Here is a 20,707-nt window from a genome sequence, read left to right as displayed (position 1 = left end):
TGTACATGTTTTCATTAGTATTGGATATGATTGCTAATGTGATTGGGGATTCTAATAAGGGAAGAAGGTAGCTTAATGTAGGAAGAATTGACAGATGAGGAAAGAAGAGGTTGTACTGGCAAAAGATGGATAGATGTGATATGAAGGACACTAAGGGAGAGAAGTATAGAATGAAGTTTAAGGGTTGGTTGGCAAAGGGCATGGGGTAGATGAGATTATTCCTGTTAGATGGGATATTAATGTGGATTATGAAGCTTTCTAGACAAACGCAGAGGAAAATTGTACAGTAGAATTTAAATTAGTTGAGAAAAATGGAGGACATTGTGAACAATAAATATTTGGATGATGGATAGAGGTAGGTCCATGGCCTGGCAGGTGCTGTAAGGAGAAAGCCTGTTGCTTCTCCTTCCAGGGAGTTGAGGGGAGGGGAGAAGAATGACCTTCATTCTAGAGGGCTGTGGGAGAAATAATACCCAAGAAAAGCTAGGAAAGGACCTTGAAAAAAAAATTACAGTGAAGAAAGAGATAAAAATTCAGATTTTATTCATCCTATATGAATAATATGAAAAGTTTAGATGTTTCATTATTTTACAGAAGATGAAAATTGTTACTTTGTAAATACTATATGTAAAGTATATGAAAGTTCAAATTTCCTATTTTCCAGAAAGGAGACACTCCTTTGCATATTGCTATTCGTGGGAGGAGTCGGAAACTGGCAGAACTTCTTCTAAGAAATCCCAAAGATGGAAGATTACTTTATAGGCCCAACAAAGCAGGCGAGACTCCTTACAACATTGACTGTAGCCATCAAAAAAGTATTTTAACTCAAATATTTGGAGCCAGTAAGTATTGGGTTTTATTCCTGACTGCTTTTAAAAGATAAGTGTTACATGAAAAATTAAGAGACCAATTGCAGTTTTGCACTTATCACTTAACTGGAGATTATGGAAGTTGAGAAAGTTATTACTTTGCTGTGGAAAAATACTCCTTCCTGTCTAGAACTCTTCTGCATTGTCCTGTAGCAATTATGTGAAGTACATTCAGAATTATCCATCAACTTTAAAGACCTCTAAAAATCTAGTCTGCTTTTCTAAAAATCTTTTCCCTCTTATTCTCTTCTTATTTTGCTTTTATCAAAACATGCTCCATTTTCTCTGTGGCCTGAGTCCTCTGAGAACTCAGTTCTCCATATTTGCTTGTTATGCCTGCCACAGGTCTGCCCTCTGTCCATGGAGGTTTCTTGTCCAAATCTTCTCTCTCCAAGGCTCCTGTCAGTTGTTCCCTTCTCGGTGAATTTTAACTGATCTGCCTAAACTGGACAGAATTTTTGCCTTGTTTGAATACTTAAGCAAGCACTTGTGTTTATATTTCTTTTTTTAATACTTGTTATACATGGCCTTTTATTTCTTTTAGAATTTTCTCCCTTCAGATTCCAAGTTCTTCACGACAGGGACTATTTCTTCTTTATGTCCTCTGTAACATCTAGCATAATTCTTTGAATATTGTACTCAAATAGTTTTTGTTTGAGAAGAATGTATATGAGTATGTAATCATATGTGGTGTTTTGAAATATGGAACACCTTTTTACTCAAATTAAAAAAGAGATAGGTAGAATGCCACAAACTCTCAGTTGAGTTTCTTACTTACAGATTGTTTTTAAGTATGCTTCTATTTTATTATGAGTTCTTATAGTTTAAAATAATTTTTCTGATTGTGATTATACTATACACTCTTACATTTCAAAACTGAAGACACAAATATAGTAGAAAGTGCAAATTTCCCATTGTCTCCTATCTCTTAATTCATAGCTGTTTGAATGACCCTGTAGGATTTTCTGTACATTTCTAAAAATGTTTTTAAATTAATTAATAATTAATTTGTTAAAATTTTAACAATTAATAGGGTAATCCCATATTATAATTTTTCTTTTCTTTTTAAGATTTTATTTGTTTATTTGGCAGAGAGAACAAACAGGGGGAGCAAGCAGAGAGAGGGAGAGGGAGAAGCAGATTCCCTTCAGGGCAGGGAGCTCAATGTGGGGCTTGACCTCAGGACCCAAGGATCACAACGCAAGCCAAAGGCTGACACCCAACCCACTGAGCCACCCAGGCGCCCCCGCCCCCCCATATTATAAAAGTTTTTAATAGCGAACTATGTTTAAAAGCTAGTGGTACAGTAAACATCTTTGTAATTGTATTCATTAACTATTGCTTTTAGGATTATTTCTTAGAATAAATGCCCAGAAGTAGAATAGGCAAGTCAGAGATGCTCACAGTTTTGGGAGACTTTCTATACAACTATAACAATTTCTTCTGTCTTGGACCATGTACTATAGTGTAGCTCCCCTAACCTTGTGAATACTAGAGAGCTCTAGCCTCCTTAATCTTTGCTAATCAGATCAATACGAGAAAAAAAAATCTCATGTAATTTGCATTATGAAGTTACTAGATTGTAGTCTTTTCATATGTTCACAGGATATTTTTATTTTTGCCATTTTCCTGTTTGTATCCTTTGCCTATTTTCTCTTGAGTTTTTGGTATTTTTTTAAAAAATTGATTTTAAGTGTCTATATGTTATGGATGTAGGTCCTGGGTCCATCCTATATATTGCACCTCCCTCCCAGCTGCTGCTTTGTTTATGGTGATGGGTTTTTTATTCCCCATCTAAAAGTTAGGCAGTTTTGCAGTTTATTTGTTGGTCCTTTCCTGTAGTTCTGGCTTTAATATTATATTGAGAAAGAAAGGCCTTTCTATCTGAGATTAAAAAATTTTTTCCCTTATATTTTCTTCTAGGATTTTTATGATTTTCTACATTATTTTTTTAATGTTTCTGAAACTTTTTTTTTAAGGTATAAGATATACATCTTAGAGAGTTTTCATTTCATTTTTTTTTTAGATGAGTGGTTTGCTCCTCCCAGAATCACTTACTAATTCCTCCCTTGCCCACTGGTTTGAAATGCCACTTATGCTAATATCTTGTGCTGGTTGTATGATGTTTTAATTATTGTTATTTTATAGTATATTTTGGTTTTCCTCCAAAGACAACTAGTCTTTCTCTGGTAATCTTTTAAAATTTTTTCTTAGCTATTCTTATGTGTTCTTCTGCTTTTCAGTTTTTCAAAAATTCCCATGGATTTTGATTGGAGTTGTCTTAAAGTGTAATTTAATTTGTTGAGAATTGCTTTCTTGAAGTCATTGAACCTTTCTGCCTGGAGCCATATAATGTCTCTTTTTCTTTGATTACTGTATTTAATTTTCAGTAACATTTAATAGCTTTCTTTATATAGGTATTACACATTAAATTTATTCCTATGTACTAGTTTGTATATTATTTATATTTTATTGATTCTACAATGTACATTATTTCACATTTTAACATCTCTGAAATTGGAACGTGTCTTTTAATTGATGGGTAAGAGAGCATTGTGTCACAATTTGGCAACATATTTTTTTCTTTCTTAGTTATACATAATAGTGTTTCTTACAATAAGTAGGTATCTTAAGTTCAGTGAAATATGGTGTTCAAGAATCTTTTAATCTATTTTTACACAGTTCTAACCATTTAACATAAGGGTTTTTTTCTAGTTAAATAAACAATTGATAATTGAGAATTGATGTTCTTTCTAGTGGTAATGTCTCTTTTTAATGTAAGGATATGGTGTTTATAATTACAGGACACTTGTCTCCCACTGAAACAGACGGTGACATGCTTGGTTATGATTTGTATAGCAGTGCCCTGGCAGACATTCTCAGCGAGCCTACCATGCAGCCACCCATTTGTGTGGGGCTGTATGCACAGTGGGGAAGTGGGAAATCCTTCTTACTCAAGAAACTAGAAGGTAAAGGGCATGTGTGTAAAAAGTCTGTATGAATAACGAGGCTCCTCTGGTGTTTTTTTTTTTCTGAAGTAATGCAAAATTGATTTTCATGTATGGGTGTATGTGTTGCACGGTTTACTAACTGAATGTGTTACTCTTTCCACAATCATTTGAGTTCTCTTCCTAAAACAAAGATTCAGTTGTATTGTAACATTACTAAGACACCTTGGTAGCAGATGGGCTCCACACCCAACATAGACTTGAACCCAAGATCAAGAGTTACACGTGTTGCACTAATTGAGCCAGCCAGGTGCTCCTGTATATGCTGTTTATAATCGTCATATCCAGAGCCCTTCCCAAACTTGTCACTTTGCGTGGCATACCTACCAGCACTGCCTCACGTGTATGCCTTGTGCTGCACTCCCAGAGGGCTGTTGGTTCTTGCAGGAACACACTAGATACTTTTCCTGGGTTGCTACCTTTGTTAGGAACTTTCTAGATGGCTCCTCCCACCACCCTTTTGATTGGCAAAATCTTACTCCTTCAAGGATAGGTTTCTTCAATGATAGGTATTGCCTGTAAAATTTTTATCAAGTTTTGTAGAAAGGATGACTTGTTCAGGGCTCGTTTGGGCTCCTCACACAACATAGCTTTAAGAGCAGTGATTCTCAAATGTGATTGCAGGAAAAAGAGGTGAGGAGGGGTGCCAAAGAGGAAGGGTGGTGGTCTGTAGTATGAAGACATAGAGCAAAGTAATGTTTTCCCATTTTGTATGTGGAAAAATACCTTGTTGCTTATATAATATAAACCATACACACAAAAAAATCTTGACAAATGGGAATATATGAAAAAGGATTTGTGCATCCTCAGTATGAAGCAAGAAAGTGGGTGAAACAAGGGTGGGTATACCCCTAGGGAATGAGGTTTGGATGTTTCTCTAAAGAGAACATTGGCTGACATGGTTAAGTAGCAACATTCTATTTAGGGACTTAGTGCCCAATAAATGTTTATATTGAAAATTTTTAATTGAGTTAGAAGTTGTATTTCTTAAAAACTTGAGAGAAAAAACCAAAACTACACCTGAAACTAGTATTACAGTACATTAACTAACTGGAATTTAAATAAACACTTGGAGGGCAGGGAAAAGAAGTTGTATTTTTTAAAATAAGATTAAAGTTTTCCTGTTTCTCTTTCAGATGAAATGAAGACTTTTGCAGGACAACAGATTGAACCTCTTTTTCAGTTTTCCTGGCTTATAGTATTTCTGACCTTGCTACTTTGTGGAGGGCTTGGTTTGTTGTTTGCTTTTACAGTGGACCTGAATCTTGGAATAGCAGTATCATTGAGCTTCTTGGCTCTCTTATATATATTTTTTAGTAAGTTTTTGCTTTTTATTTTTTCAAAAAGTAGAGACAATGTTAAGATTCTTTGTTTTATTTAAAATATTATCTTAAAATTTTATATTTAGATATTTGTAAAATATAAAACATCTGTATCTCTCCTGAGGTTTTTTTTTCTTAAGTAATTAGTGATTTTCATAATTAATTAAGATTTTTCATATCTTTTTGCTATTTTATAAGTTGGCCTAAAGAGACATTGTCTACAATCTGGTTGTAGTAGCTTTAAACACTGATGTATTGCTCCTTAATACTGAAGGAGAACTCTATAATTTATTATACTGACTTTTTTATATGTTAATGATTTATTATTTTTAAGTCTTTTTAAAAAATAAGTCTTTAGAGCCATCAATGGCATTCTCTTGGGCATTTTGATCATTCCTATCATCTTTATTTCATCTAAAAGCAAAGTAAAAAAATCCATTACAGTCCTGTTCTTAGGGGATAGCATTAGTCGTAGCAAAGGAAATAGATTCACTATCGGAGGAACTGGTCAAACTTCCATAGGTGCAAAAAAGTGATGGAACCCCAAATCATTTATATTTGAGTCTGAACTAAGCGATATGCTTCTGTTTAAGGCTTTATCTTTCTTTTTTTTTATAATTTTATTTATTTATTCATAGACAGAGAGAGAGGCAGAGACACAGGCAGAGGGAGAAGCAGGCTCCATGCAGGGAGTCCGATGTGGGACTCGATCCTGGGTCTCCAGGATCACACCCCAGGCTGCAGGCAGCGCCAAACCGCTGCGCCACCAGGGCTGCCCAGGCTTTATCTTTCTGATTATGTTTCTTACATTATATTTTAGTTAGTTTACTTTCTGTTTTCCATATACCTTTTCTGTGTTGGTTAATTAGTTGAGTTCTTTGAGAAGTAGTTAGGGACCAGGGAAAGTCATGTAAACCTATCTTTCCTTACTTGATATTTGACAATGTGAGAAAAGAGGCTACTTGAGTAATGATTTCTTTGAGTAATTTTTTTAAACTGTGCATTTCAGTTGTCATTTACTTTGGTGGACGAAGGGAAGGAGAGAGTTGGAATTGGGCCTGGGTCCTCAGCACTAGATTGGCAAGACATATTGGATATTTGGAACTTCTCCTCAAATTGATGTTTGTGAATCCACCTGAACTGCCAGAGCAAACCACTAAAGCTTTACCTGTGAGGTGAGTTGGTCCCTTATGACAGAAGTAGTTTTTAATAAGGTGAAGCAAAAATAAACTTATAAGGTATCATTTCTCAGTATACGTTCCAAAAAAACATTGATTTCTGGAACTTTATATATGAGAACTAAAACAATGTGTCCTGGTAAAATAGGTTTGAGAAACACTTCATATTGTATCTTCTTCCTCTTGTACATAAAAAGATCAGAGACACCTGTGGTTAACTTTGATTTACCAAATTTGATCTGAGCATAAACTTCCTGCTCCTCCCCCTGCCCCACTCATGACATCTTTTCTATCCTATGGGAACACTTTGAAGAGAGCACAGGACCTAGGATGCAGTCCTGGCATCCCCTTGCATTAGTGTGTAACCTTGGCAAATGAGCATGCTCTCTGAGCCACTCTTTCCTCGCTTGTGGAAATAAATTGACTTGCCTCTCTAAAATTGGTATTAATGTCATATAGGAAATGTAGGAGAAAACAGTTCAGAAAAGGTGAAAAACATGTATGTCAAGAAAAAAGGAAAGGTAGAGGGCTCCAGAGGAATGTCAAGTGAAAAACCAAAAAAGGTAGAGAATTGAAAGCAAAAGGAATTCAATAGAAATGAGCAGAATAGTTAAATGTGTGCTAAATGATTAAGAATCATAAAATTATAAGATGTGTAACTTAAAATGAAAATAAATAGGCTAAACCAGATGAAACAGCAAAACTATGAATATAAGAGATTAAGATAAAAACTTGTGTAATTAGCATATGTGATTAAGCATTAGGAGAAGGATTTACAAATGAAAAGGTTAGAAAACATAGAGAGTAGAATAAAATAATTGGAAATATTTTTACAGAAAATATATTTTAAATTAATAAGATGGTATTTTAAAAAACAATTAAAATAATATAAGCCAAAGCCAAGATCACACAAGAGAGTATTGTGTGATCCTAGGTTGTATTTTGAAAGCAGCTCTTATCTTTTGGATTGAGATGAGCATTTAGTTTAGGGATTGAAGGGGAGAAAGGAGCAAATGCAGAAATCCTATCCACTCAGAAGATCAGCATACAAATTATTCAGTTAGCTCAAAGAACAACAGTGAAAATCTTTGACACCTCATTTTTAAATCCTTGGTAAATGTATGTGTAAGCTATAAATCAAACATTCTAAAAACTTGAGTTTTGCAGTGGCCTTAAATTCTTTTTTTTTTTTTTTTTTAAGATTTTATTTATTTATTCATAGAGATGCAGAGAGAGAGGCAGAGACACAGGCAGAGGGAGAAGCAGGCTCCATGCAGAGAGCCTGACGTGGAATTCGGTCCTGGGACTCCAGGATCATGCCCTGGGCTGCAGGCTGCGCTAAACCACTGCACCACGGGGGCTGCCCGTGGCCTTAAATTCTTAATGACTGGAATAGTCTGTCAGCATTCTGGTCTCTCTGTCGCTGCCTCACACACATTCTCTGTGCGCCCCATTCAGGCTCTGCACCTGTGGCTGTGCTGGGGTCCCAGGCCCTGTGCTGGGGGTTCTGAGGCCTGGCCTGAGCTCTGCTGCCACTTGTTACCCCGCTATCCTTAGAATTAATTAACTTCATGCAGCTCTGCTGCCTTTCTTTTGGTTATTGCCTTTTTCTAAGACAAATATGTACAATGTTAGAAGTAAAAGGAACCCAATGACAAGTTCTTTTCCCTCCTTGGAACTGTAACAACAATGTTTTAAAAGAGACATTAAGAAAATGTAGGGTAGGTGATACAGAGATGACAGTATGTGGAAATTCTTTCTTTAGATAGCTGAGTAATGTTTCATTCCCCTTTCCCCCTAGGTTTTTGTTTACAGATTACAACAGGCTGTCCAGTGTTGGTGGAGAAACATCGATGGCTGAAATGATTGCGACTCTCTCGGATGCTTGTGAGAGAGAATTTGGCTTTTTGGCAACCAGGCTCTTTCGTGTATTTAAGACTGAAGATACTCAAGGTAGGACTTCCTTCCTCCTCCTTCTTTGTTTGTGCATGTAGGGGATGAGGATGGGATGAATGTTAAGTGCATTTCTGTGAAAACACAAATCAAACATCAGAAATTCATATGCTATGACTGTCATGGTTAGGATCTTCTAGATACTTGGGCTGTAAGTAATTGGTAAAACCATTTGTTGTCTTACAGGCAAAAAGAAATGGAAAAAAACGTGTTGCCTACCATCTTTTGTCATCTTCCTTTTTATCTTTGGCTGCATTATTGCGGGAATTACCCTCCTGGCTATCTTTAGAGTTGACCCAAAACATCTGACAGTGAATGCTGTCCTCATATCAATTGCGTCAATAGTGGGATTAGCCTTTGTGCTGAACTGTCGTACGTGGTGGCAGGTACTAGACTCTCTCTTGAATTCTCAAAGGAAACGCCTCCATAATGCTGCTTCCAAACTGCACAAACTGAAAAGTGAAGGATTCATGAAGGTAAGTACTCATTGACCATTAGAAAGTAATTGTAATATGAGTATGCTACCATGACCCTGATATGGGACATTAGGGTGTGGACTCTCAAAATGTTGCAGTGTTTTTTAGTTTTATTCCAGATTTGCCCTGTGGAAATGTACATGTGAAGTGGGAAAAATTAAAAACAGGTTTTTATCAAATAGACTTTTATAAGGTACTCCTAGCAGTTAGCAGATCGCTCCACAGGTCACTACCTACCTAATAGTAATGGGTTTCCTGCCTAATGATACGGGCTCCTCTAGAAACTGATAGAGGAAGCAGATTAAACCACCAAAACATGTAAAATAGGACCATACTTTAGAATCAAAAGGGACTTCATTACAATATCTGGGGCCCCTTTCTTTGATCAAGGTCACATGCTATCAGGAACCAACTGTAGTGTGGTGTTTAGATCATTTGAATTTGCATTCAATTCCTAGTCTTTTGCCTTTCAGAGCATTTGATCTTGGCAAATAAGTCAGTTAGCCCAGTTTGTCCTTTTAAAATGGATATGTAGCTACCTTATTTTAAGGGTAAAATGCTCTGATTTATATAAAGTCACTTTATAAATTGTGAAGCACTCAACTGCAGTTTTAAGTGGAACCACAACTGGCAGTGAGACTTAGGATTTCTTTTCTATCTATTAGATGAGTTTCTGTCAGGCTTTTAAAGAAATGTGCTTAAATTTCATATACCTTCAGTGCTTCTGTCCTTTTTTTTGTGTAGGTTCTTAAGTGTGAAGTGGAATTGATGGCCAGGATGGCAAAAACCATTGACAGCTTCACTCAGAATCAGACAAGGCTGGTGGTTATCATTGATGGATTAGATGCCTGCGAGCAGGACAAAGTACTACAGATGTTGGACACTGTAGGTCTTAACCCTGTTGAAACTTATATTGTCCCATGTGGCAGCTGAGAGGAATGACTTCATGAATTTCTCGAATGGAAGTTGAATAGTACTTTTCCTTTTGTAAAACCAACCTTTTTTTTTTTTTTTTTTTTAGTGCAGAAGCATAGCAAGAGTAAATGTCTCCTCACAGACAGATTCAAACAATTTTAGCTCAATGGCTATGAGAAAATGAGAGAGTAGCTCTGAAGACCATAGTGTGACTCCAGCTCTCCTTTGCACGTAGTTGTGGTTAGAGTCAGAGGCAACAGTAGGGAACTTGCAAAATCTGTAGTTTTTGTTAAAGTAGGGATACGTCAGTGGCTCTCTGTAAGGTATGTTACAGCAATAGTGTGTAGCTGTGGGTAGAGACCAGTCTGTCCAGCACCTCATGTAGGTTCACAAATATTTCTGTGTATCGATCTTTCCTTTTATGTAGACCATAAATATCTAAAATAGGATAGACCTAATTGTTTTCTTTGGAGGTTTTATCACTGTCAGTTGGTGAAAAATTATCAGATGGTGAAAAACCAGATTGAAGCTTTAATGAAATTTGTTTTCATGTGAAATAATATTTTGAAAAAAAAAAAGTTTTGAAAAAATATAGTCACCAAAGGGTAATACAGATTTGGAAGAGACTTATTGTTACTTTGGATATTTTTAAATTTATATCATAAACACACATTTTTTCTACCACAGGTCCGAGTTCTGTTTTCAAAAGGCCCATTCATTGCCATTTTTGCAAGTGATCCACATATTATTATAAAGGCAATTAACCAGAACCTCAACAGCGTGCTTCGTGACTCAAATATAAATGGACATGACTATATGCGCAATATAGTTCATTTACCTGTTTTCCTTAATAGTCGTGGACTAAGCAATGCAAGAAAATTTCTTGTGACTTCAACAACAAATGGGGACATTCCCTGCACAGATACAACAGGTAAAGATCCAGTCCTCAGCTGCTTCAGGTTTGAAGTAGTCTGTGTATTTTATGGTGGCTTCCCTTTTACCTTGAAAAATACTATTGGTGTTTCTCTTAAATATCGTGTACAACGAAAAAAAATCATATACATCGGAATTTTAATACAAATGGTGCTCTCTCTACAAATTCTTTAAGGGATACAGGAAGATGCTGACAGAAGAGTTTCACAGAACAGCCTTGGAGAGATGACTAAGCTTGGTAGCAAGACAGCCCTTAATAGACGGGTAAGATGCCACCTTGTCTTGAGCCACGTGTTTGTATTGCTGTTGTTTGAATAAAGTAAAGGTGATGCTACTGTAAATATTGAATTAAGTTCATCAAATAAATTTTATTATTGAATTTCCTTTTGGTTTCAGGTGGCTTTTTAGGAAATTTGTGAGCCTAGAGCTTGTAGGAGCTGAGGATTGTGTGGTAGTGCCCATCCTGTCCTAACCTGTTCCCAGGTACCTGTCCTCAGACCAGCTGAATGAGAATCTCTGGGACTGAGATTTTAAAGCTCTCCAGATGATACCATCCAGGGTTGAGAACCCCTGTATTCATTCTAGGCCAGGTTGTACCCGTTCTGGATGCCTGTTGCCACCAGAGCTGTATAGGACAACAAGGCTTGTAAGAGAAGAGCTTCATGCTCTTCCTACTGGCCTTCCTCCTGCCCTGATGACTGTGAGGTGTGGCCTTTTCTTTTACACATAGTGATGTTGTATCCTACCCAGCCACCTTGGGTTTCTCTTGGAATGCTTGTGCTTTCCCTGTCCTACCCTATTCCTAGAACTCTCTTTTGTGTAGATTGAGGGAGTATTACAAGACAGGAAGATGTCCACTTGCAGGTAAGTTACAGTGATTGGGCTGGCAGTAGCACTGTTTTCTTTTTCCTAATTTGCTACCATTAAATTTGGGACATTTTATATAAAAAATGTGTCTTCAATGACATTGTGATTTTATGTTTCTATCCTACACGAGTATGAGTGCAAAATTAATGTACGATATTTGGTAGTACTAAATTAAGAAGAGGGTATAATTTCACATTTTGAATTTGTCTTCTGGGAGTCTGGCCCTTTGGGCTCCCTGTGGTTGCATATACCATGACTTCAGATAACAAGTCACCTTTGTTGTGCCTGGGTCTTCCTGCCATTACAAGGGATTCTCTACCCTACTCTGACCACTAGAGTGCCTTTATTTCTCATGCAGATGTGGGATTAGTTGTCACACATTTAAAAATAACCTAAACATCAAAATGCTGAGATTTTAAAACTAGACAAGAAGTTATTTGCTTTATTATTTAGGGCTCCTATAAAAATGGAACTCCTGGCAGCCTGAGTGGCTCAGCCGTTTAGTGCCTGCCTTTGGCCCAGGGTGTAATCCTGGGGTCCCAGGATTGAGTCCCACATCTGGCTCCCTGCATGGAGCCTGCTTCTCCCTCTGCCTGTGTCTCTGCCTCTCTCTCTCTGTGTCTCTTATGAATAAATAAAATCTTAAAAAAAAAAAAAATGGAACTCCTGTAAGAGTTTGACTTGAGTTCTCTTTGCATAATTCTGCCTATTTATAATCTTCAAGGCATTTAGCTTTCTCTAACTGTACAGCTATAAATCAGAATACACCTGAAGCTAAACTACACCATTTGATGCAGTTGCTGCTAATACTACTGTATAGCTGCTCTGTAAGGATTCTGCCTCGGGGAATAATCATAATAATTATAATGCCTGTTATTATAATTTTTCTCTAAAATTTTGGATTATTTTTGTTGTCATCATAAACATATATTCTCAAAAAGTCTTAAGTTCTCAGGCTTGGAGAATTTGGTTCATTCTCATTGTTGATACAATCTTTCAGGATACTTACCGAAGAAGGCAGATGCAGCGGACCATTACTCGGCAGATGTCCTTTGATCTTACAAAACTGCTGGTTACCGAGGACTGGTTCAGTGACATAAGTCCTCAGACCATGAGAAGATTACTTAATATCGTTTCTGTGACAGGTAACTTTTGTTTCTTCCTGTCTTATGGTAGATAATAAACTTGAACACCTTAACAAAGCAATTTCAGAAGCAAAAGGATGTACTGTGTTCCTATGTTTATACTGCTTATATCACTTGTATTTGCAGTAAGCATATCTAATACAACATGCATTAGTTTTGACAGTGAAGATCAACCATCGGTTGTACATTATTTTTAAAACTTGGTGATTTAAAAAATCTTTTATTTCACCTCAGTTTTAATTTTTCTCTTTGTATAAAGATAATTTTATGCTAATTTGTATGACTGAGTATAATTAACTTATAATTTAAAATGTTGACATTCAGATTTTGTATGCTGCTATTCTTTTTTAGTTTTCAAGTGATATTTTTTCTTTTTTATTGTGTTAAATAAAATACACATAACAAAATTTACTGTCCTAATCATATTTAAGGGTACAGTTTGGTGGTATTATATGCATACACACTGTTGTGCAGCCATCACCACCATCCATCCCCTTAATTCTTTTCATCTTGCAAAACTGAAACTCTATACCTGTTCTATAATTCTTCCTACCCGCCCTCAGCTCCTCACGACCACAGTTCTACTTTCTGTCTCTACAGAATAGGACTATTCTAAGTACCTCATATAAATGGAATAATACAGTATTTATCTTTGTGTTGACTGATGTATTTCATGTCTTCAAGGTTCACCATGTTGTAAGCATGTAGAATTTCCTTCCTTTTAAAGACTGAATAATATTCCATTGTATGTATATACCACATTTTGGCTTATCTATTAACTGATGGACATGTGATTGCTTCCATGTCTTCGCTATTATGACCAATGCTGCTATAAACATGAGTGTATCTTAATATTTTTTGAGAACCTATTTTCATTTCTCTTGGATATATATCCAGAAGTGGATGGAATTGCTGGGTAATGTATTTCTATTTTTAATTTTTTGAGGAATCTTCATTCTGTTTTCCATTGATGCACCATTTTACATTCCCACCAATACACAAAAGTTCTAATTTCTCTACATCCTTGCCAACACTTGTTTGTTTTTTTTAAAGTAGCTGTCCTAATAGGTGAGTGGTAGTATCTCATAGTAGATTGGATTTGCATTTCCTTAATGATTAATCATGTTGAGCATCTTTTCATATGCTTATTGACCATTCCTATTTCTTCTTTGGAGAAATGTTTATTCAGGTCCTTTGTCCATTTTCGAATTGGATTGTTTAGGTTTTTATTTTTGAGTTTTAGGAGTTCTCTGTTTTTTTGTGGATATTAATCCCTTATCAGGTATATGATACATGATTTGCAAACATTTTCTGACATTCTGTAGGTTGTGTTTTTACTTTGTGGACAGTGGTATTTGATGTAAAAAATTTTAAAGTTTTTATGAAGTTTGTCTTATTTTTTTTGTGTGCCTTTGGTATTTTATTCAAGAAATCACTGCCAAATCCATGTTTTTATAATTGTAAGGACTTATTTCTGGGCATTCTATTCTATTCTATTCTATTCGTCTGTATGCTTGTGTTTATACCAGTCTACACTGTTTTGATTAATGTAGCTTTATAGTTAGTTTGGAAATAAGGAAGTATGTGTCCTTCAGTTTTGTTCTTCTTTTTCAAGTTTGTTTTGGCTATTATCACTTGAGATTCCATATGAATTTTATGATGGGTTTTTCTACTTTTGAAAAAAAGTCATTGGAAATTTTGACAGGGATCGCATTGGATCTGTAGATGGCTTTGGTAATGTTGACATTCTAACAATATTAAGTCTTCCAACCCATGAACATGGGATGTCTTAATAATTTAAAATGTTGAAATTCAGATTTTTTACGTTGCTGTTTTAGTTTTCAAATGATATTTTAAATTAAAAAATATGACAATAATGTTGAAGATCATTGCCCTATGACCAAATTCTTTATATGGAATTCTGCTCTTCACCATGTTAATGCTTATATATAAATATAAATACTTGTAATTTAGTATGTAAGTATATGTTTCTTTCTTTGCATGATATTGAATGATATACTTTGTAATATTGAATAATGTCGACACTGTTATGATAGTTACACTGGAATTTGCTCTTAGACTAAGGTTGAGGTGCATGCTATGAACTAGATTCCAAGGGTAGTTGTATCTAAAAATGTACAATATTTTTGATAATTAAATCCCTTCGAGTGAGGTCTCAAACTTTATTAAGTTGATTATGTTCTACAATTTCATGTAACATAATTGTAGATGTATCATCAGTATCTTTATATGTATTTCACAAATACATGGTGAGTATCTAGATATGCCAGATAACGGTCTGGGTATTGTGGAGATAAGCAGTGAACAAGATAAAGTTGCCCTATTGGTGAAGGCAGAAGATATAAAGTCGTGTAACAGTAAGTGCCATAAAAACATCATTTTCCCTTACCACTGAGTGTTGGAATGCTCCTGGTGCGGGCATTGCTTCTTTCCTTTTCCATCTAAACCAGCTCCTTTGGTAATCTCATTTTGTCCCAAAGGTTTACATACCATCTACATGTATAGGATTCTCAAATGTGTATCTTCAACCTTGTTGCTCTCCAGCTACCTATTTAATATCTAGTGGGGTCTAGTATATATGTCTGATATTTACCATGTCCAAAACTGAATGTCTCATCCTCTGCCCCAAACTTAATCCACCCGTAGTCTCCCAACTCAGTTAATCAACTCTTTTTCCAGTGCCTGGGCAAAGAAAAACTTGATATCTTTTTTTTCCTACACCACCTCCAATCTGTACTACCTTCTTTAACTCTATTTTCAGACTATATCCAGAATCTTGACCACTTTTCATGATTTGTAACATACTACCCTTATCCATTACATCATTATGTCTTATCTCTTAATTATAGTAGTTAGCCTAACATCTCCCTGCTCCTACTTTTTCCTCTAGTTTATTCTCCATGTGGCAGCTACAGTGACTGAAATAGAAGCCAATCATGTTATTTCTCTGCTCAAAACTCTATTATGTTTCCATTTTGCTAAAGATAAAAATCTTAAGTCCTTACTGTTTCTTACAAGGCCCTTTTTGAGGTCTCTCTCTTGACCTCTTTGCCTACCTCTCACCTCATCTTCTGTTCCCCTCTTCCATCCCTTACTGACCTCTTTGCTGTTCCCTGAAACTGCCATGCATGCTCCTGCCTAAGGAGCTTCTGCCTGTAATGATCTTTCTTTGGAGAGATGCCTTATGGACTTTCTCATCTCCTTTTAAGTCTTTACTTAAATGTCATCTTTCAACAAGACCTTCCTTTGTTATCTTATATAAAATTACACTTCCTTCATCAACACTCCTTGCTTTATTAACTTATTCCAAAGAACTGATCACCTTTAATGCACTATATCATTTATTTACCAACTTAGATGGCATTTTAAAAGATAAGGTCCATCATGGGTGCACTGATGTTCTGCTGTCTGATCTTGGGCAGTGAGTGTTGAGACTGTCTGACACATAGTTCCGAAAGCTTTTTGCCTACATGTACATGGTCAGAGCGGTTTATAGCACTAATGGCAAATGATACAAAAAAATTACTTTAGAATTAAACAGAATTGTGTTTAATCCCTAGAAGTTTTCCAGTACAGCTCTTTGGATTATAGAAGCTATATAAATAGATTTCAATTTTTAGTGTAAATTAAATTGCAACTTTTAAAAATTTAAATCACTTCAATATGTTAAATGTTTTGATTGTATAATATTACACATCTATTAATTTTTAAATATTTATACATTTTTTTAAAGGGCGGTTACTGAGAGCCAATCAGATTAGTTTCAACTGGGACAGGCTTGCTAGCTGGATCAACCTTACTGAGCAGTGGCCATACCGAACTTCTTGGCTCATACTGTATTTGGAAGAGACTGAAGGTATTCCAGATCAAATGACATTAAAAACCATCTATGAAAGGTACTTTGTCTGACCTCTTTATATTTGATTTTATCTTAGCTTCAGTTGACTTCTTAGAAAAAAGTTAATGCATATAAAGCAAAATGAATACAAAATAATATGCATGAAATATGTATTTCTGGATTCAACCAATCATTCTCATTAATTCCATTACAATTGTAGAGTTGTATTAGCACAGGTAAATATCTCATGTAAAATTTACAGCGTTATTTGGATATATTCTTCCCTGGTTATTGTAACTTACATGGTAAAAGGAAGTTTAATTAATCATCCTTTTATATCCTTTGTGTTTATAAATACACAAAATGCAGATCTTGAAATGTTATTTTTTCCATTTTATGTTTTACTCTAAGTGTCTTCATTGAATATTAAGGAGGTTACATTTTTCAGAGCATTCATTAGTGCAGGTATTTTCAGTTTTGTATCTGGAGGATTTTTGAAATCGAATATAGAGTGGAAAACATTCTTTGCATTATTGTTCCTTTAAGGTCAGTCATTTGAAATACTTTTAAATTGTTTTCTTCTGATAAGAAATTAAATTTATTCTTGAAAGACATGCAGTTAAGTAAGGTTCAGTGAAACTTCAAGTATTTAAAGTTTTAAGAGTTGACAATTTCTTATCAAATTCATAAATGAAATAGTAAATTTTTTTGTTTTCCAGAACACTTAATTCCTTCAAAGTGTTCAGTTGCTGTGCTAAATAAACTATCTCTTAGAAAAAAGTACGAAGAAATTTTACAATTTTATAAACTCAGTATAACCAAAATGATTATTTTAACATATAAATGAAATGCTAAGTCTAACAAAGCATTTAGTGTATAATTCATATATTGCAACCTTTAAGATTACAAAAAAATTTTCTTAAAGTACTGTCAGCATATGGTTTTTCTTATTTTTCAATCCACATATTTTTTCAAGATTTTATTTATTTTAGAGAGAGAGAGTGTAGGGGGAGGGATCGAGGGTGAGGGAGAGGGAAAGGAATCTCAAGCAGACTCCATACTGGGCACAGAACCCAATATGGGGCTCCATCTCATGACCCTGAGATTACGACCTCAGCTGAAATTGAGTCTGTCATTTAACCAATTGAGCCACTTAGGTGTTCCTCCCCATTTTTCATGTACGTATTTTATTTAATGTTTTCTTAGTTAAATTATTAGCTTTAGAATTCTAGAGGATAATGTGGTAATAGTGTACAGATATGAGCTCTTGTTGGTTTCGCCTTTTAATTTATACTAAAATGATCAATTGTTTAAACTGTGTGCTGTCTCAAGTAGGTATTCCAGTAGATGGCAGTGATACATAATTACCACATGCTATAGAGAAGTAGTATTGCATCTACTCTTTGATATTTTAGAAATTATCTTTTTCTTATAAGAGACATAATTGGTTTTTCTCTTGGTTGAATAGAAAAATTTGTTTTATTTCATGAATAAATTTTGCATCATAACACAATGTTTGCTATATGAGCACAGTTATTAAATAGTTAAAATGTAACTTTTTAAATGTTTTAACTTCTTAAATATAATTCATACTAATATAATGGGACTTATTTTTCATATGGTATATTTTTTACACAAAGCACTAATTAACATGAACAGATAGTCCTCTGGCACTTCAACTTATCTTTGAGAAATTATTATTTGTGTAAATGAAAATATATCTGAGAAAAGACTAATAAGCCTCATTTAGGAACCATAAACGGGATTTTTGGAGTCTGTCTGAATTGGTATTGTTCCTAGATTAATACATTTGTTTTCAAGAAATTTGACATCATGGCAACAGGAGAGCTGCTCATCTCACAGGGGTCCTCATTTAAGGAAGGGTTGCATTCCTTAAATCATCATCATTAGCATTTTCTCCTTTGGCATGCATATCTCCCACCTTTCTTCCTCAAGCACCAGGTTCTCTGCCAGGTGCCTTAGTTCTCTTAAAGTTTCATAAAGCACAGTGGTTAAAATGGTTCCATGTTATTTATTAACAAGGAAGATTGTGGTTCAGAAAGTATAGGTCACTTCCCAAAGTTACTTAGCTCTTAAGTAGTAGTATTGCTGTTTCCAAGTGCCTATCATGGTTCTAAACACTTCGTTTTCACACTTTTTGTTCTCACAATCTATGACGCAGTAAGTGTCATTATTCTTATTTTACACATGAGAAAATCGAAGCCCAGAGAAGGTGAGTCACTTCCTGATATCTCACAGCCTCAGTGGTAGAGCTGGGTACCTGGCTCCAGAGTCCACAGGTGGAGGGCACTGCCTCTCATAGGCAGTTTGAGAAGCAGGTATTGTCATCTAAATTTTCTTAAGCTGTAGCCTTGTCTGGAATACTTAAGACCCTGAAAATTTATGATGAAAATGAAGTGTCTGAAGTTTTTATGTTTCTGTGTTCTCCATTTCTTTCTAGAATATTATAAGATAGTAATACTCTATTTAATATATAAGATGTTTAATATAAAATGTCTTATTTACTCCAGTGACAACTAATCTATTAAGCAGGCATTGCTATATTATGTTTTCTACAATTTTTTTTGCCTTTGTAAAAATACCAGTTTTCTCTATTTAAAATAAACTATTAGTTATTATGTTGTGTTTTTCAGTTTTTCCCCCCCCTTTTAACAAGTATATATAGTTCATGTCAGTCTATGGTTTGGGTACAGAAGAGGACTCAGGTCAGGCTCTTTACCTTCCTTTAGTTGAGTATATTGCTTAGAAGTACATTGTATCTCAGGATTACAGAAACACTGATCAACTTTTTACATTTCGGGGGCCCAGGCACTGGGCCTTCTATATGCTCTGTGAAGAAGGTAGGAAGTGATGAAAGTCTGGGTCCTTGGAGACAGAAGCAGGAGAGTTGTGAAAATGAATACAGGGGTTTTAAAGTCCCCCCCAAAATTCATATTTCAGTTCAATCCAACAAAAATTTATTGTGTTTGTTATTTGTGGGTCCTACTGATGGATGCTGGAGCTACAGTAGTGAACAAGTACTTGTGTATTTACCTTCAATCCAGTAATCCTACTTGCAGAAATTTACTCTGAATATACACCTCCACAAATACAAAACCATGCAACTTAAGCGTACATGTATAGGAACATTGGTTGAATAAATTTTAGCACATCTACCCTAGTATTTTCTAACTGTAGAAATGAATGAGAAAAAAACTTTTGTAATTGATATGGAGGAATTTGCAGGATATATTAGGTGAAAATAGCAGTGTGAATGATGTGCAACTTGATAGGGTTTATATAAGAAAGAAGGAGGAATAAGAACATTTATATATAGATATTCTTTTTTTTGTAAAAATAGAAAACAAACTCCTAGAAAGGGTAAACTAGAACCTGGTGAGAATGCTTGCCTATCACAGATGCAGAGATGGAAGATGATGCATCTCTGTACATTTTCATGTGGTGAGACTCTCAGTAATATTCCAAAATAAAGAGGATGGAAAAAAGTGAATCCTGGTATCAAATACAAACAGAAAGAAGTAATACTAACAATATATGAAATTGATAACATAACCACACAGAGAAAATAAATCAGTCACCTTTGAACTTAGTACTCTCTTTATTCTTAATAGAATATATCCTGAGGACAAGATTAACTGCAAAGAAATCTTGAATTTAGTAGATTTGTTGTTGGTAGTAGTACTGCAATTATACTTTCACAGTCCTTTTGAACATATTGTAGAATAGAGTAAATGAATAAATAAATAGATAATTTGGGCAACTAGTATTTTCCTTGTGGGAGAAATGAGATACAGATATTGAATAATAAATATTTGTTGCTTTGCTGACATTTTTACCTAAGGACATAGTTTAAATTGAATGCACTCAAGAGCTGTACTTCTTAATACACTCATATGAGTTCAGTAACCTTTATACACATGCCGCATACAGTTGAGAATCATTATGTATATAAGCATAGTTTCATTGAAAGCTTAAAAAACAAAGCAATGTTTTGTTTCATGGTGGCAGGGTGAATCACAAACCACACTTGGTTGTTTGATTGATTCTAATGTCAGTACCAGTACCTCCTAAAAGGTATGAAGCAAGTGGATGCAGAAGGGGCAGCACTCATTAGTGTGTTAAGAACTGAAATCTACAAATGTTAAGAAGCCCAATTAGCCA

At 35.1% G+C, this 20,707-nt stretch overlaps 1 protein-coding gene across 27 annotated transcripts in view; it reads left to right on the top strand.

Moving 5' to 3' along the window:
• Positions 1-20,707, top strand: part of KIDINS220 (kinase D interacting substrate 220) — a 104,499-nt gene that overhangs the window by 31,598 nt on the left and 52,194 nt on the right. For all 27 annotated transcript variants that reach the window (XR_007403062.1, XM_049095740.1, XM_049095739.1 and 24 more), the window contains 11 exons: positions 665-842; positions 3,674-3,838; positions 5,014-5,193; positions 6,209-6,374; positions 8,179-8,330; positions 8,517-8,806; positions 9,551-9,691; positions 10,409-10,652; positions 10,830-10,918; positions 12,522-12,666; positions 16,421-16,583. Coding sequence is in view for 26 of the 27 variants with exons in the window: in XM_049095740.1 (XP_048951697.1) it covers positions 665-842; positions 3,674-3,838; positions 5,014-5,193; positions 6,209-6,374; positions 8,179-8,330; positions 8,517-8,806; positions 9,551-9,691; positions 10,409-10,652; positions 10,830-10,918; positions 12,522-12,666; positions 16,421-16,583 (1,913 nt within the window). In the remaining variant the exon portion in view is untranslated. The remainder of the gene's footprint in view (positions 1-664; positions 843-3,673; positions 3,839-5,013; positions 5,194-6,208; positions 6,375-8,178; positions 8,331-8,516; positions 8,807-9,550; positions 9,692-10,408; positions 10,653-10,829; positions 10,919-12,521; positions 12,667-16,420; positions 16,584-20,707) is intronic.

Source organism: Canis lupus, chromosome 17 (genome assembly GCF_003254725.2).
Source record: "Canis lupus dingo isolate Sandy chromosome 17, ASM325472v2, whole genome shotgun sequence".
Classification (NCBI taxonomy): Eukaryota; Metazoa; Chordata; class Mammalia; order Carnivora; family Canidae; genus Canis; species Canis lupus.
Note: the sequence above shows the minus strand (reverse complement) of the source record. Positions and strands in the feature narration are given on the sequence as shown.